At 40.2% G+C, this 15,661-nt stretch overlaps 1 protein-coding gene across 3 annotated transcripts in view; it reads left to right on the top strand.

Moving 5' to 3' along the window:
- COLQ (collagen like tail subunit of asymmetric acetylcholinesterase) overlaps positions 1-15,661 on the top strand; it is a 149,941-nt gene that overhangs the window by 93,165 nt on the left and 41,115 nt on the right. For all 3 annotated transcript variants that reach the window (XM_068238676.1, XM_068238675.1, XM_068238674.1), the window contains exons 4-7: positions 2,509-2,553; positions 3,880-3,906; positions 12,094-12,165; positions 13,441-13,503. In XM_068238676.1, the coding sequence (XP_068094777.1) occupies positions 2,509-2,553; positions 3,880-3,906; positions 12,094-12,165; positions 13,441-13,503 (207 nt within the window). The remainder of the gene's footprint in view (positions 1-2,508; positions 2,554-3,879; positions 3,907-12,093; positions 12,166-13,440; positions 13,504-15,661) is intronic.

Raw genomic sequence — 15,661 nt, 5'->3', positions numbered from 1 at the left:
AATCAATAGATTCGGAGCTCATCCTTGCACCCATAACCAGAACCAGATATGTCACAAAAAATGGTTGACATAAACACTTATACAGTATGTGAAATATTAAAGACAGGTTCTCAAACCATAAACCATTTATGATAGCATAAGTGAACCCCATTATAATAATCAAGAACCTGTAAACTTGTTTGCATACAATTTGTATGTCAGTTGTAATGGTGGCCACTAATGATCCAGTCTTTTTCATCCAATCTTACCATTTCTATGTAATATAACTGCCTACAGTAAATTATCCATGCAATATACTGTATTTACTCAATTATATCATTATATCATTATAATACATAGATTTGGTACAATTGAATGAAAACCATTGGATCATTAGTGGCCACCTTAAATAAGATAAAGACTCAATCCTTGCCGCATTTATATTAGAGAAGAACAGTCCACCAGGAAATCTCTTATGTAGCCTTCCAAAGCGGATACTATATCCACAGTGGGTAAGGTCAATAATAGACCTACAATCTGTATATGGGTCTCCAATAAGCATGCCTAGGCCAGCAGAAAATGTAATGGAAACTACATCAAATGCCTCCCCAATAGCTAAATGTTTAGAGGAAATTGAATATTTCAGAAAAATGGAGATCATCCTGCAGAAGCGGGAGATATAAGAACACTATAATCTAACACAAGCAGCCTGCGCAGATGTTACAGATTAAAAGCAATTGCATCATCTGAAAGACATCCCACCTTGACCAAAGTGGTTGCCATACTAAAAATACTCCTTTATCAATGATTCCTCGGGTGAAAAAATGATATGAGGATGGAATTTATTGCTTCCACATGTTAAGTGGGAAAATGTTCACAAGCTTTTAACTGAAAGCAGATGAAGCCCTCATCTTGGAATAGATCAGTTTTCTATGGACCAATTGAAAGTTGATCGGGATGGTCTCTGCTCTGCCCTCTCTCTTTCATTTTTCTCCCGTTTCCCTCTAAATTCTGTTACTTTATCCTCCCCTTTTCTGTATAATTCATGAATTTTCAGTCTGTCATACACAACTTTCTCCCCTTTCCAAGCTACTGTTTTTTTTTTCAAACCAAGGGTTAATTTGCAAGCAAAGCAGATCATCAGGCCTTAAAGAGACACTGAAGCGAAAAAAAAAAATGATGATATTATGATTTGTATGTGTAGCACAGCTAAGAAATAAAACATTAAGATCAGATACATCAGTGTAATTGTTTCCAGTACAGGAAGAGTTGAGAAACTCCAGTTGTTACCTCTATGCAAACAAGCCATTAATCTCTCCGACTAAGTTAATCGTGGAGAGGGCTGTTTTCTGACTTTTATTATCTCAACTGTTCCTGGACTATTTACTTTTCCTCTGCTAGAGGAGAGGTCATTACTTCACAGACTGCTCTGAAAGACTCATTTTGAATGCTGAGTGTTGTGTAATCTGCACATATTATAGCATGATGCAATGTTAGAAAAAACACTATATACCTTAAAATAAATGTATGAGAATATTTTCTTTGCTGCTAATCTTCTAGTAATTATTCATAGTACACAACCAATTCACTATATCATATTTTTTTTCGCTTCAGTGTCTCTTTAAGGACACTTGGCAAGTAGTAAGACTCCTATGTACTTGAGTTAGTAAAACTATGCAAGGCAGACTCTTTACCCAGAAAATTTGCTAATTCATGATTAAAAGTGACTACCTCTTCCTTCCTGTTGCAAGTTTCCTCATGAAAAGAGGCAATGAATCTGTTAGGGATTAGCCAGATAGCTCATGGTGACCCAGGACCACTATGAATGTATCCCTCTTACACTGACTTTCTTAGTAGGAGGGATTTTTGGTCTCTTTTAGACCCTTATACTCTCTTAGTGGATCTGGATCACCGTGAGTTATCTGAGTCTTCTGTAATACTGGTCCAAGCTCTATCCAATAGAGCTATATCAGTCAATGCCATGCACTGAAGAGGACCTGAAAGTCTGAAACAGACTGTATGTATGTTGAATTGATATGGCTCCTTAAAGTTTTGTAAGCTTTAGGCTGACTATACACCAGCGGTTATGGATGTGAGTGTCTGGTTTTCAGGAGCTTAAAGAAATGGTTTGCAGATTAGGGAGTGATGCATCATGGAAAACCACGGTTGTTCACAGAATCTGTTGTGATGCACATGTGACACATCACAACGGACTTCACAAATAGTTGTATCTAGTAACGTGCTCTTTGCAATGCATGGTACCACAGTGCTATTCAGTGGTGATTTCTCATGTTGGCAATTAAAGACATGATACAGAGTATCTACTAGTTACAGCAAGGAGACATCAAAACAGCCACTTTAGCTCTTTGCCTGTCGCTATTGAGGTGCGGCTAAACAGCTAGAGAGCAATGTCATTGTCAGTACATCTTTCTGTGGTGATATGCTTATGGGTTTGTTTCAGGCTATTAAATCTATAGTTCTCATTCTTCATCATGCAACTATAAATTTACAGATTTTGTTTTCCTTTAGGGCTCTCCAGGCTTGCCGGGGACAGCTGGACCAAAAGGAGAAAAAGTATGTTACTGTGAGCATTGCTGACTGACATTTACAGAGATGCTAAATTATTCATGGGTAATATTAGTTGTGCTTGAAAACTTCTTCCATTCATGTGTGATGACTGGAGTCTCACAGTTCAGTCTTTTCTGCTTTGCTGTGGTGCCTGCTATAACTGAGGAGTATAATACAAGACAGGCTGATACAAGCAGTCCATGTGAACACTTCCTGCCCTTTCCTCTATCAATAATTGACATTTGCTATTTTTCGGACTATAAGATGCACCATTTCTCCCCCAAAAGTGGGGAGAAAAAGTGAGTGCCTCTTATGGTCTGAATGCAGAAAATCCCTGATTTACAAAAACCTACCGATATGAATGCTGCGTTACAGGGACTCCTGAATGCTGCACAAGCGGGGCACAGCTACTGCACGCAGTGAGTAGAGTCTCACAGCACATCAGAGACAACACCGCGGTAGTCAGCCACACAGACCTCAGTGTGCCTGCCCACACTGTGCCTACCTTCACACCATGGATAACTGCTCTGAGAACAGGGGGACATGTAAGCTGTACAAGGGGACCACAGGGGGAGACGAGGTACAAAGGGGCCACAAGGGTAAACAAGGGGGCCACAAGAGTTACAATGGTGGGTACAAGGAGGCCACAGGGGACACAAGGTACAATCGGCCACAAGAGGTACAGGGAGGTCGTAGGAAGACACAAGGGGCCACAGGGCAACACAAGAGGTATAATGGGGCAAATGTGGGACACAATAGGTATAATGGGGGTACAAGGGGGCTACAAGAGGTACAAGGGGGTCACAGAACAGAAGATATTAAACCTCCATACTTACGGACTGATGCTCAATAAAAGTCCCGCTCTTGCTTTTATTTGCGTGTGAGCCGGGTAGTGCAATATTAGCGGTTCTTGGGGACCTCTGCTTTTTTCAATCAAGAGTAAATTGTTGGACAGCAGTTTATGAAGGGGGAAGAACGTTGTGTATAAGTGCTGAGTATAAATAAATGAGGTTGGCCAGACACAGGAAAAATCCAGCTGGTCTCCATGCACCATTTGCATCAGTTGCTCCTTTCTATCACATGTGGTAGGGAGGGCAGAGCAGATAGCAATGGTGTTGGGTGAAGCAATACTTGTCAGACATGATTCTTGAACCAATTGCTCTTGAATTTTCACTGCTGGCACTGATCATGACCAAATCACGCAATGGTAGTCTCATGCCATTGAAAACATTTAGATTCTTAGTTAGCAATTGTGTATTCAGAGTCACAGCTGTACCTTGACTGAAAACGTCCTGTTTTTCACTGGTAATGAATTAGTTCTGTTTTTTACAGGGTGAAATCGGCAGGCCGGGCAGAAAGGTATAGTTTTCTCTTTTTTTTTTTTTTCATAATTTATTTTTACTTTAATTAAAGTGTACCTTAAGTGTCCCAAAAAAATGAGTTTTACTCACCTGGGGCTTACCTCAGCCCCCTGCAGCTGATCGGTGCCCACGACGAGTCGCTCTGATGCTCCAGGTCCCGCTGGCGGCCACTTCCGGTTTCGCCATCAGGACCCGTCAGGCTGGGGAACGCGGCTCATACTACGCGTTCCCAGCCAAAATAGCACCCCTATGCGGCCATATGTCCGCATACGGGTGCCTATGCGGACATATGGCCGCATAGGGGTGCTATTTTGGCTGGGAACGTGTAGTATCAGCCACGTTCCCCAGCCTGACGGGTCCTGACGGCGAAACCGGAAGTGGCCGCCAGCGGGACACGGAGCATCAGAGCGACTCGTCGTGGGCACCGATCAGCTGCAGGGGGCTGAGGTAAGCCCCAGGTGAGTAAAACTCAATTTTTTTGGGACACTTAAGGTACACTTTAAGGAACTCTCTATGTCTGTTTGGATGTGCAGCAGATCACTACAAAACATTTCCTCTGAATCTGTCAGTGTTAGGATATATAAAACAAAATTGTTCAGTTCCCCCTTTATATTAGTAATGAACGAAGTGCTAAAGTGAATTTGTTGCAGTTTGCAAAGATCAAATATTGGCACTGCTACTCTGGTAGAGATACCACAAGCTTCCTGGAAATTCCTCCCTCCTGCACACAAAATATGTGGCCTATGCTGAATAAAGGTTTTGACTTCTTGGCTCACCTCTTTTTTATTGCCAGCTTTCTCACTGATTTAAGCTAAAGACCTGCAATTGCCTAATTTACATGCTGCAGTTCTGTATGCAGCACAATAGATTATGAGGGAAGTTCTGTGATCTTTTCTAACAGATGTATCAAATGAAATGGATGTAACAGGCTTGCACTATACAAATAAAGGGATTACCACAGGTAACCGCCCTGCCTTCATTTGAGTTAAGGTGCTCATACCTTTCTCCAATTTTCCTGGCAGTATCGATCATTATGATCCAGTTTTCCAGAGATTGATGTTGCAATGTGGCTACCTGATCATAATTTTGATTGATTTCCAGCCAAAACTGATCAAAACTTTTGATCGCGCAGGCTCGAAAGATCTTGCTCAAAGAGGGGGCAGTCAGGTGCTCGGCAGTAGCAACATTCGATTTTTGGACAAGCAATGGACCCCCGTCTGGTCTTCCCTTAGGCCATGGAGAGTGTTGGCAGCGGAACTTATGCTCAACAGTGCACTCCTCCGGTTTCCTGTGACTTTTGTTTTCTTATTTTCTCTTTTTGCATTGATTCTTACTTCCCAAACCTAAACTGGATCTTGCAGCCATCAGGGGCCTTGGAACTTGCTCTTGATTCTTTCCCCCCATAGAAGTTTCAGAGCTAGTGACAGGTTCACTTTTATCCTACATAAAAAGCTTGTCACCTATAAACCAATCTTGGACCTCTTGTGGCTATAGGAAGCATATAAAAGTGCAAATCAGCAGTGCTCTTAGATGTTTTAAGGCAGTGTTCCCCAACCCTGTCCTCAAGGTCCACCCACAGTGCATGTTTTGTGGAAATCCCCAGAGGTAGTTAATCAGCTTTGCTGAGACAATAATGACCCCATCTGTGCATGTTTGTGATTTTCTGCAAAACATGTACTATTGGTGGGCCTTGAGGACAGAGTTGGGGAACTCTGTTGTAAGGCATGGAATTTCCTCTCAGAGGTACTAAACTTAATTGAAGTGGAAAGGGATAGGGAATAGGATTCAATGACCAAAGAGTTTGTATAACAATACTCACCCTATAGGCATTATTTAAAGCAGTATTAAACTCTGACATAGTAGTTAATAAAAATGTGTTTTCCTACTTTTCATAACCCATACAATTATCATTTATGTTTTGTGCACATTATTATTTATTTATTATTAGAAATTACAAGTTCCCTAAGTTCAGTTTATTTGCTTTGAAAGCTGCCATTGCATTTTATTAATAACTGGTGTATTTATATTGTAATGTACCCAGTAATGATTTCTTAGCTGCTGTCTATGTCCTGGACACATCAGAAGGAGTTTCATAACTGCCAGGGAATGCTTACATTCTTCACTTGCTACAATTAAGTAAACACGATAATGTTATCACCAGTTCGGATGCGGCTCTAACTGCAGGGAGCTTTCTATTGCAAAAGCAAGTCCTGTGTTTAACTGTTTAAATGCTGTTCTGCTAAAAAAAATTGTGGTAGTATATTATATGCTGTAAATAATATTTTAGAGCAAAAAAGAAATGATGGGTTTCATACCACTTTAATAACATTTTTCAAAGAGTGGTAGATAAAGTTGTTGTTTGGTGTGACAGCTTGGAAGTACTGATTTTTGGTGGTTGATTGCCATTGTGTACTGCTTTTGAATATCTCTTTTAGCATTAATATTATTATCATTATTGTTTTAGCTGTAGTCTGTAATGCAAATGTACGAGTAGTACATTAGTATATTAGTAGGACCTTGGTCAAGTAGGGTAAATGTAATTTGTGGATACATAGAACTTAGATGTAACAACTCTGATGAATAAATGAACACATTAATTCACAAATAAAGATGATCTCATCTGGTATATTTGATGAATATGATGTTTTATAGCTATCTGCAGACTTGCATACTTAAGCTGGCCACTAACGGTCCAATTTTTAGCGAAAAATCGTTCGAGCGATCAGAAATTCTGATCGGATTGGTTGTAAATAATCTCCATTGGTGGACACAATCGATTATGAACGAGTGAAAAAAATGTCGCCCGAAAGAATTTTCGTCGAACGAAAATTTGGATTTTCTTGGTGGTCGTGATAGATAGGAAGCAATGATTCGTTAATTGATGGTGTAGTGAACGATTTTTCGTCCAATCAGAATTTCTGATCGCTCGAACGATTTTTTGCTAGAAATTGGACTGTTAGTGGCCACCTTTAGAATTCTGGAATGTAGATAGGATGCATCTGCCTGCAAGTGTTCAATAGATTAGTAGGATAAAAAAAATGATTTTTATAAAAGAATCCTATTTGCTGAAGTTTTCTGATTCTTCTGATTTCTACAAACATTTCTAATTCTGGGACATGCTTATGGATCAGACTGTGGGCCACACCCAGCTCAGGCACCAGAATCTGTGTATGTTTGGCTGGTTCTCCAGATTTTCAAAACAATGTTTTCAACTCTGGTCCCCTGGCTAATTCAAGCTCCTTAGTGAACGCAGATAGGAACAGAAGTCAGTGTATGTTTAATGTACTATTTGAAGAATCCTGTGTATCCTTACTATTGCTCTCTATGAATAGAAACTAGTTCTACTCCAGTCTCACTAGGGCTAACAATTACATCATGCCCAAGACAGTGTGGCACCACTAAAGAAGATGTCATATGTTTTTGTCCTCCATAAAAATACTTTGTCCAGATTGTGCAGGTTTGAATTCTAAACATTCACATGGTAAACCCTATAGCGGTGAGCTAGAAATAGCCTGGGACCCTCTTACATGCTCTGCTGCGTCACACATCCTCTCTGTCGGAAGTGCTTGCATTTAGAAGCTGGGAAAGAAAGAGTTATTAATAAACCCTCCTCTATAACTTCTAACAGGATCAAAAGTTACAGAATAATATGAGCCAATCGTCACACACTGAAGCCTCCTTTGCAAAAATATAGAAGGGCCCGCACTACATAGCATATACTTATGCTATGTAGTATTTTAGATGTGATGGGTTTTTTTTAATACCAGCAGCCAGTGACCAGTTATTTGTGTGGAGGTAATATGTCCATCCTGTCATTCTGAAAATGGCCAATCAAATGTTGCACTGAGGTAGAGACTCCACCCCTTCCTCCTCAGCCTTTTCAGTGGATGCTGTGACTCTTCTTATACCAGAAGAAGGCAGAATGTTTCCTTCATTGCAAAGCCTGCTGTCCGACTTCTTATATATCAAGTATAAATGATTAAAGGACATCTATCATGAAAAGTTATATTTTGTTAGTACTGTATACTACTACAGATTGTGGCCATTTATATGGATACACCTTAATAAAATGGAAATGGTTGGTGATATTAACTTTCCTGTTTGTGGAACATTGGTATATGTGAGGGGGGAAACTTTTCAAGATGGGTGGTGACCATGGCGGCCATTTTGAAGTCGGCCATTTTTTTTTCAAAGTGTTTTTATTGGGGTTTTTTAACAGCAAATTTAATCCACATACGGAACATTAACATCATGTTAAAATAGCAATGCACATGCATTAACTGAACTAAAGTGGTAACATTTTCCCCCTTCCACCTCCCCACTCCCCTATCCCCCCCCCTCCCACCCCAATCACTCTCTGGTCTTTCTATCTATCGATTGTAAACCTTGACTACTTCTAATATCAATAGAGCCAACAACTGCCCAGGTCAGGTTTATAGTCCAAAGTCCAGGGGGCCCAGGGTACCTGCTATATGTGCCTTACGATACCATTTGGTATATTTGAAAGGAGTCACAATACGGTTTAGTTCTTCCGGAGAGAAAGTGTCCAGCAAGTAAGGTTTCCATTTTTTAAAGAATTTTTTTGTACCTTTTTCTTTGTGCATGGTAGCGTCCAGTTTTTCCAGCGACATCAGGTGCCTTAGCTATCTTTTAGATCCCATATCGAGGGCGGGGTAGAGTATATCCATCTGTTGTATATAGTCTTGCTGGCTGCAGTAATTATTACATGTTGCAGATCGGATATCTTGGTTTTAGCATCCTTTTGAGTAGCATTAAACAGGAGGAGCATATGGTCTTTTGGTATGGTCGAGTGACCTATCTTGTTAACGTATCTTAGTGTCTTTTCCCAAAAGGATTGGATAACAGGGCATTCCCATATACAATGAAACATGTCTGCCTGACGTAAGCTACATTTAGGGCAATAGTTTATATATACCGGTCTGGGTACCTGGTAATGTATGTTGAAAGCATATTTGGCTTGGTAGATCATTAGCAGGTGCGACTGCCTCCACGTTTCGCTCACAATTAATTGCCTGACTCTAGCATTTCCTTCTAGAATCTTGAGTTCTAAATTTTGTTCTGTAAAGTACTTATTCCATGGAGACATGTTTCGAATGGCCAATCTCTGTGCCCCTAAATCTGCCAGTTCTTTCTGTATCTCTGAAAGGGACCTCCTTTCACCCCTTGGTCTTAAGAACTTATCGAATGGAAGGATTTGAGCTATGGCTGTGATATCTCGTAGTCTTGCTTTTACATAAGATCTAACCTGTCCATATGCTAATAAATCTGACTTTGGGATGCCATATTGTCTTGTCACCTCTGTAAAAGTTAACCACTTGTGCGTTTTTAAATTTAACAGGTTCCCGAATTTGGTGATGCCCTTCTCCGTCCATTTCACATAGTTTTCCTGTGTTAGTCCCGGTTTAAACCCCGGGTTTCCTTCAAAGGGAGTGTATTTCGATATCCTCCAAGGAACCCAAAGAGTTTCCTCACTTCCCTGCATGCTAATAACATATCTCTATATACTATATTATGTTTCAAGCGAAGCGGTAGCTCTGGCCAATTTGTGTGTAGTAAGCCTGTGAGACTCCAGGGTTCCGCAATATGGCATTCCAGTTCAGTGTTTGAGAACTCCTCCGTCCCCGCCACCCAATCTCTGACATGTCTAAAGACACATGCCAGGTTGTATTTCCTGATATTAGGGATGCCTAACCCTCCCATCTCCTTTGGGATCTGCAGTCTGCTCAGCTTGATACGTGGGCATTTATTATTCCATATGAATTTTGTAAACGCTCTATTCAAAGATATCACGTCCCTATGCTTCCATAAGAGCGGAAGGACCTGCATAGGGTACAGCAATCTCCCAAAACTAATAATTTTTAATAAAGTCGCTCTTCCCGATACCCCCAGCGGAATATTACACCATCCCTGCATTTGGGATATTACGCTTTAATCAGCGGGGATATATTTAAGTCATATAATGAGCACGGATCTCTCCCTATCTCTATCCCTAAATATCTAATTTTTCCCTTTGCAATTTTAAGTCCCAAACCCTCGAAGTTCCGTACATTGGCTAATTTAGACAAAGGCAGAATCTCACTTTTGGTCATGTTGATCTTAAACCCTGAGTGTTGTCCTATCTCTTTTATAATGGATAAGGCCCTTGGCAGCTCTGTGATAGGATCTGTAAGGAATAGCAGGAGGTCATCAGCAAACAAAGTTTGAATAACTTTTACTTGTCCTATTTGGATACCCCTAAGTTCTTTATGCAGTTTCCTGGCTAGTGGCTCCAGAGCAATACTAAAAAGGAGCGGGGATAGGGGACACCCCTGTCTAGTGCCACGTTGTAGGCTGAATGGTTGAGATAGGAAGCCCGGGGTACAAACTCTGGCTTGTGGGGATTTGTACATTAAAGAGAACATGTTAAGAAACGTTCCCGTAAAAACCTGCATCAAAAGCTTTCTCCGCGTCAAATGTGACAATGGCACTGGATTGGTATGTTTTAGGATATGCCCTAACCTGTTCCAATACCGATAACACTTTTCGGATATTGGCCACCGCTGCTCTCCCTTTAATGAAGCCCACCTGCTCTTTATGTATTAATTTTGGCATTAAATATGCTAGTCTGTTTGCCATTATCTTTGTCATTATCTTCATATCCTGATTAATTAGGGATACTGGTCTATATGACCCCGGGTCTTGTGGATCTTTCCCCTGCTTTAACAGTAGTTTTATGTGAGCTTCATTCCCAGATGCCAGTAGTGTGTCCTCTTTTAGGGTTTTATTGAATACTTTTGTTAGAATTGGGGTAACTTCTTTTTGCAAAATTTTATAATATTCCCCCGGCAGGCCATCTGGGCCCGGAGCCTTATGGTTGGCTAGGGACCGGATGGTCTGTTGAACCTCTCCCTCTGTTATTGCAGCATTTAATTCTAATAGGTCTTCTTCACTAAACTTAGGAAGATCAATTCCCTTTAGAATGTTGTCCATCTTCCCTACATCCTCCCCCTGTGGTGCTGTATAGAGATCTTTATAAAAATTTGCAGAAGTCGGCCATTTTGAATCCAATTTTTGTTTTTTCAATAGGAAGAGGGTCATCCAACTTATTGGGAATCTCACAATAAAAACAACGGTGTGCTTGGTTTTAACATAACTTTATTCTTTCATGAGTTATTTACAAGTTTCTGACCACTTATAAAATGTGTTCAATGTGCTGCCCATTGTGTTCGATTGTCAATGCAACCCTCTTCTCCCACTCTTCACACACTGATAGCAACACCGCAGGAGAAATGCTAGCACAGGCTTCCAGTATCCGTAGTTTCAGGTGCTGCACATCTCGTATCTTCACAGCATAGACAATTGCCTTCAGGTGACCCCAAAGATAAAAGTCTAAGGGGGTCAGATTGGGAGACCTTAGGGGAGGGCATTCAACTGGCCCACGATGACCAATCCACTTTCTAGGAAACTGTTCATCTAGGAATGCTACATGACAAGTCACATGACTTATATTGATACTTGTTGTACCCTAGTGATGAGCAGGATCTTGTTTTGCAGATTGAGAGAGCCTGCATTCTCTCTGGCCCCACCTCATCCACATCACCCCTCCCTTATAGTCCTCTATGGCTAAGTTCATGTACCCCTATGGGCACTTGGGTTGATTTTAGAAGGCATTTGAACTTGTCATATACAGTGACTTTGATATTAGAAAAAATCTGAAAAAGTTAAGTAAAAGCATGAAGGAAGAGCATTTATACCCAAATATTGAGGACTCCCAACAAAAATTATTAAGGGGTTCTTGAGATAACTTTACCCACAATAGGGGGTATGCCACAAACAACATCTTTCAAAAAGGAGTACATGCTTGGAATAATGTTGAGAAAAACTGCCCTATGGGAAAAGTGATAATACATGGAGCACGTAAAAATTCCAAGTAGATAGTGTCTGTTCTGGAACCTTAACATTGTGAGGTGCGAGATCAAGCCATTTATGGTAATTGTCCTAAGTTGTGCTTATTCTGATAAGAATGAATATATTATTAAATGTTTATTTTGAGATTACTATTGAGGCATTCCCTGTTTTTGGACAATATTCATCTAAGTATCTGTTCATATTTTCTGAAAATGCACATGATATATTCTGTTTGATGTAGATTTTTAATACTTATTAAATCTTGTTTATCTACTAGGGCAGGACTGGTCCTCCTGGCGTCCCAGGAATGCCAGGCCCTATAGGACCACTAGGACCAATGGGACAGAAGGTAGGGCTTCTTTGGTTATTATTAAGATGACTTTAAGAGTGCTTTTATAGCTGCTTTTTTATATATAAAGAGTGCTTTTATGGCTGCCTTATAATGAATGGGATTTCGGGCTGAAGCGCCCCAAAATGCAGGCAACCATACGCTACGATTCAGTGGTGAATTGCAGTGCACGTATGGAGACAGCAGATAGTGCAGTCTGTGCACTCTTTAATGTCCCTGTGATCGCGTTTCGATAAGCGCAGCTGAAAGCATGCTGTATGGAAATGAGCCCTTATGGCTGTTTTATCATTTATAAGTCTCATTACTTAGTTTCAAAATACACCAGCTGTACCTGTAAGATGCATTGCATCTCCATGCTGCCATGTTTATTTGCAGAAATTAAATCACACGTGCAGACTAGGGGCTGTTTAAATTAGTAACACGCCTTCTCTAATACTAAATTGACATGTGTTAGATGCAATAGTACAATAGATCTTCCAGAAATCTATAGCACCAACCTGTTTGTTCAATTTAATTTTGATCAATTTTGGCCTAAAATGAATCAGTAGTATTGATTGGATAGGGTGGTAAATTTATATGAATTAGGGTTGGGGCAGGAGCAGCAGTTGGTTGATGGGCCATTTTGTTGCACTGAATTGAACAGTGCAATTTTGCAGTTCATTTCATTTTTAAGAGATTTATTAAATATTCATCTGATGTGTTGTAGGAATTAAGAGCAATCTGATCAGAGAGTGATGGATTGGTTTGGAGCAAAATGTATGTGTTAATGGGCACTTTAAGTCTGCCGTGCTGTTATTGCTTTACTAGAGAACACTGGAGCCTATTTATAAAGTGGTGATAGATACACATAGGAGATAAAACATCAGTCCACTTATAAAAAATGCTAGAACATGACTGCTATGCACACCAATGTTCTTCTCTCAGCTTCCGACTCCCTATTGGCTTGAATAGGTCAACCTCAGGTAACTTTGTGATTCAGGTTAACTGAGGCTTTCAGCATCAAGTGACTTAATGACCAATGAGAGAGCAGAAGAATATCTCACCCTCTCATGAAAATAGATTGCTGCAATTGGCAGCTGAGGTTAAGAGAGGTTTCAGCCCCCTGGAGGTGCTTGCGATCATTGCTAGTCACAAGATTTTTGGTGGCCCCATAGATTTGAATAGCATTTATCATCTTTGAGTGGAGGTGAGCTGTCAAACATTGTTTTGCTAAACCATTTCTAGTAAATTAAGTATTTTATGTGCAGTTCATGTCTTTATTTGTCTATTCTACAGGGTGAAAAAGGAGATTCTGCATCATTTGGTGGGCTAGGTTCAAGAGGACCAATGGGCCCCAAGGTTGGTTATATGCACTATTTATACAATTTGCACAAGTGAAACTTACGGTTCTTACGGTTCTTTCAGTTTTCAAAAAAAAAGAGTTTGGTTGTCTCAAGTCATGTCAGAGCTGCATTTCCAGTGAAAGACATTTAGAATTATTACTCCAGCTAAGTGAATTGGTTGTATGCTTGATTAAGTTACTTGATCTATTGACAGTCTACCAAGTACAGTATACAGTGCAAGTCAGCATGAGCTTAATGTTTGCTCGCTTTGATATTGTGAACTCAAAAATGTAAAAATACTGCATGCAAAATTGTAGTCAAGATATGGAGAAGGATGTTGGCAAAATGCATGTTTGGTGCAGCTAAAGGATTTTTGTTTACCGTAGTTTCAAAGATTTAGTTTTTACTGCTGCTGTGTCTGCCTGGCAGAATTTCCCTTACTTCCCAACCAGACTGATTTTATTGTCCTGCATTTCCTGTTCCTGGGATCACCAGGATTCATATTAAAGCCGTAAAGGTTGATGAAAGTCCTAGACACGGAAAGTAAAAAAAAACCCAGGGAGGACAGAACCCTAGAATGATTTGAAATTCTTTGACACTATCCAGAGCCAAAATATTTCCCTCTACTGGACTTAGGCCTAATACACATAGATGAATGAACTCTGCAGAAATCTGGGATTGACAATCTGGGATTGTGCGATGCCGATGATGCCAAATGGGAACGTCCATATATGCTGTTGTGATGCTAACAGTTGACAAGCAGATGCATTTTGTGTGTAGCTGGTGATTCATATCAGTGCCATCTCCAAACACTTTCAGTCATCCATGTAGTTTATGCTGTTCTAGAGAAGTAGATGACAGTCAGTCAGCCCAGCATATCTGTCCTTATGAGCCCCTGAACTTACACCTGAAGGACATAGAAATGAAAATGTTACTTTGGAAAGAGTTTTCTTCTGCTCAGCATTCGATTGGTCACTAAATATAGCAGCAGGATCTATGGAGTATCCTCACATCTGGGGTAAACTTGTGTGAAAGGCATTTTCAGAATGTGTCAATCATTAAAAAGACCAAGTAAATTTCTTTTAATTCATGGGTTCAGTTAAATTCTAATATGATTCACAGTGATGATCATGTGACTCGCTGTGCATTAGCCTTACCAACAAGGAAGATTTTTGGATTAGTCAGTCAATGTTTGTAGCTACAGATGCCATTAAAGTGAAAACAACATCTGATTCAAATACTACAACAAGGATTTTGTTTATCTGGAAATGTATGAGGTAAGGAGAGTTGAAATTGAAATGCTTCTGGCAGTTCAGGCTGTTTCTGTGTTGCTATGTATTTTTTATGCACTAGCACTTTTGCACTGTACACTGTTAATGTCTGGCACCCCTGACAAAGCCTCCTTGTGAGGGCTTTCTATTGGTGTTTATAGTTACGGTATACGTGTATTGGTTAGTTTAGTGGTCTGATCAAGCTAGCAAAGAGGACTGACCAGTATTTATACATGCACAATCCTGTCTCCAGTATCAGGATATGAATATTCTCCCCAGTTTGTTCATATCATGTGTAGCAATCATGCATTATGTGCAAGCCCTTTCTCATTTGCATCCTTTCATTGAAATCAATACTAGCGAAGTTTTCAATTTAACCTCTGTTTACCGCTTACATTCCCAGATATGCAAAATCCTTGTTGCTGATCCAGTTAAAGGACATCTGTAGCAAGAGGGATATGGAGGCTGCCATATTTATTTCCTTTAAGTAATACCAGTTGACTGGCAGTCCTGCTGATACTCTGCCTTTAATACTTTTAGTCATAGCCCTTCAACAAGCATGCAGCAGATCGGGTGTTTCTGACACTAATGTCAGATCTGACAAGATTATCTGCATGTTTGTTTCTGGTGTTATTTGGACACTTATGCAGCCAAATAGATCAGCAAGGCTGCCAGGCAACTGGTATTGTTTAAAGGGAAATAGCCATGGCAGCCTCCATATTCTTTCCTCTACATTTGTCCTTTAACCAGCAACTGTGTTAATGCTTCAGTGATTTTGCATACCCAACTTTGTTCTCCATGATGAAGCTAATTTGCACATTAGCAGAATTTGCTAGTCACCTAGCTTTGCTAGCTTACCCAGAGGGAATCAATCCAGTTATCAAGTTCTCTCTATGAAACTAA

This window comes from Hyperolius riggenbachi, chromosome 5 (assembly GCF_040937935.1).
Source record: "Hyperolius riggenbachi isolate aHypRig1 chromosome 5, aHypRig1.pri, whole genome shotgun sequence".
Lineage (NCBI taxonomy): Eukaryota > Metazoa > Chordata > Amphibia > Anura > Hyperoliidae > Hyperolius > Hyperolius riggenbachi.
Note: the sequence above shows the minus strand (reverse complement) of the source record. Positions and strands in the feature narration are given on the sequence as shown.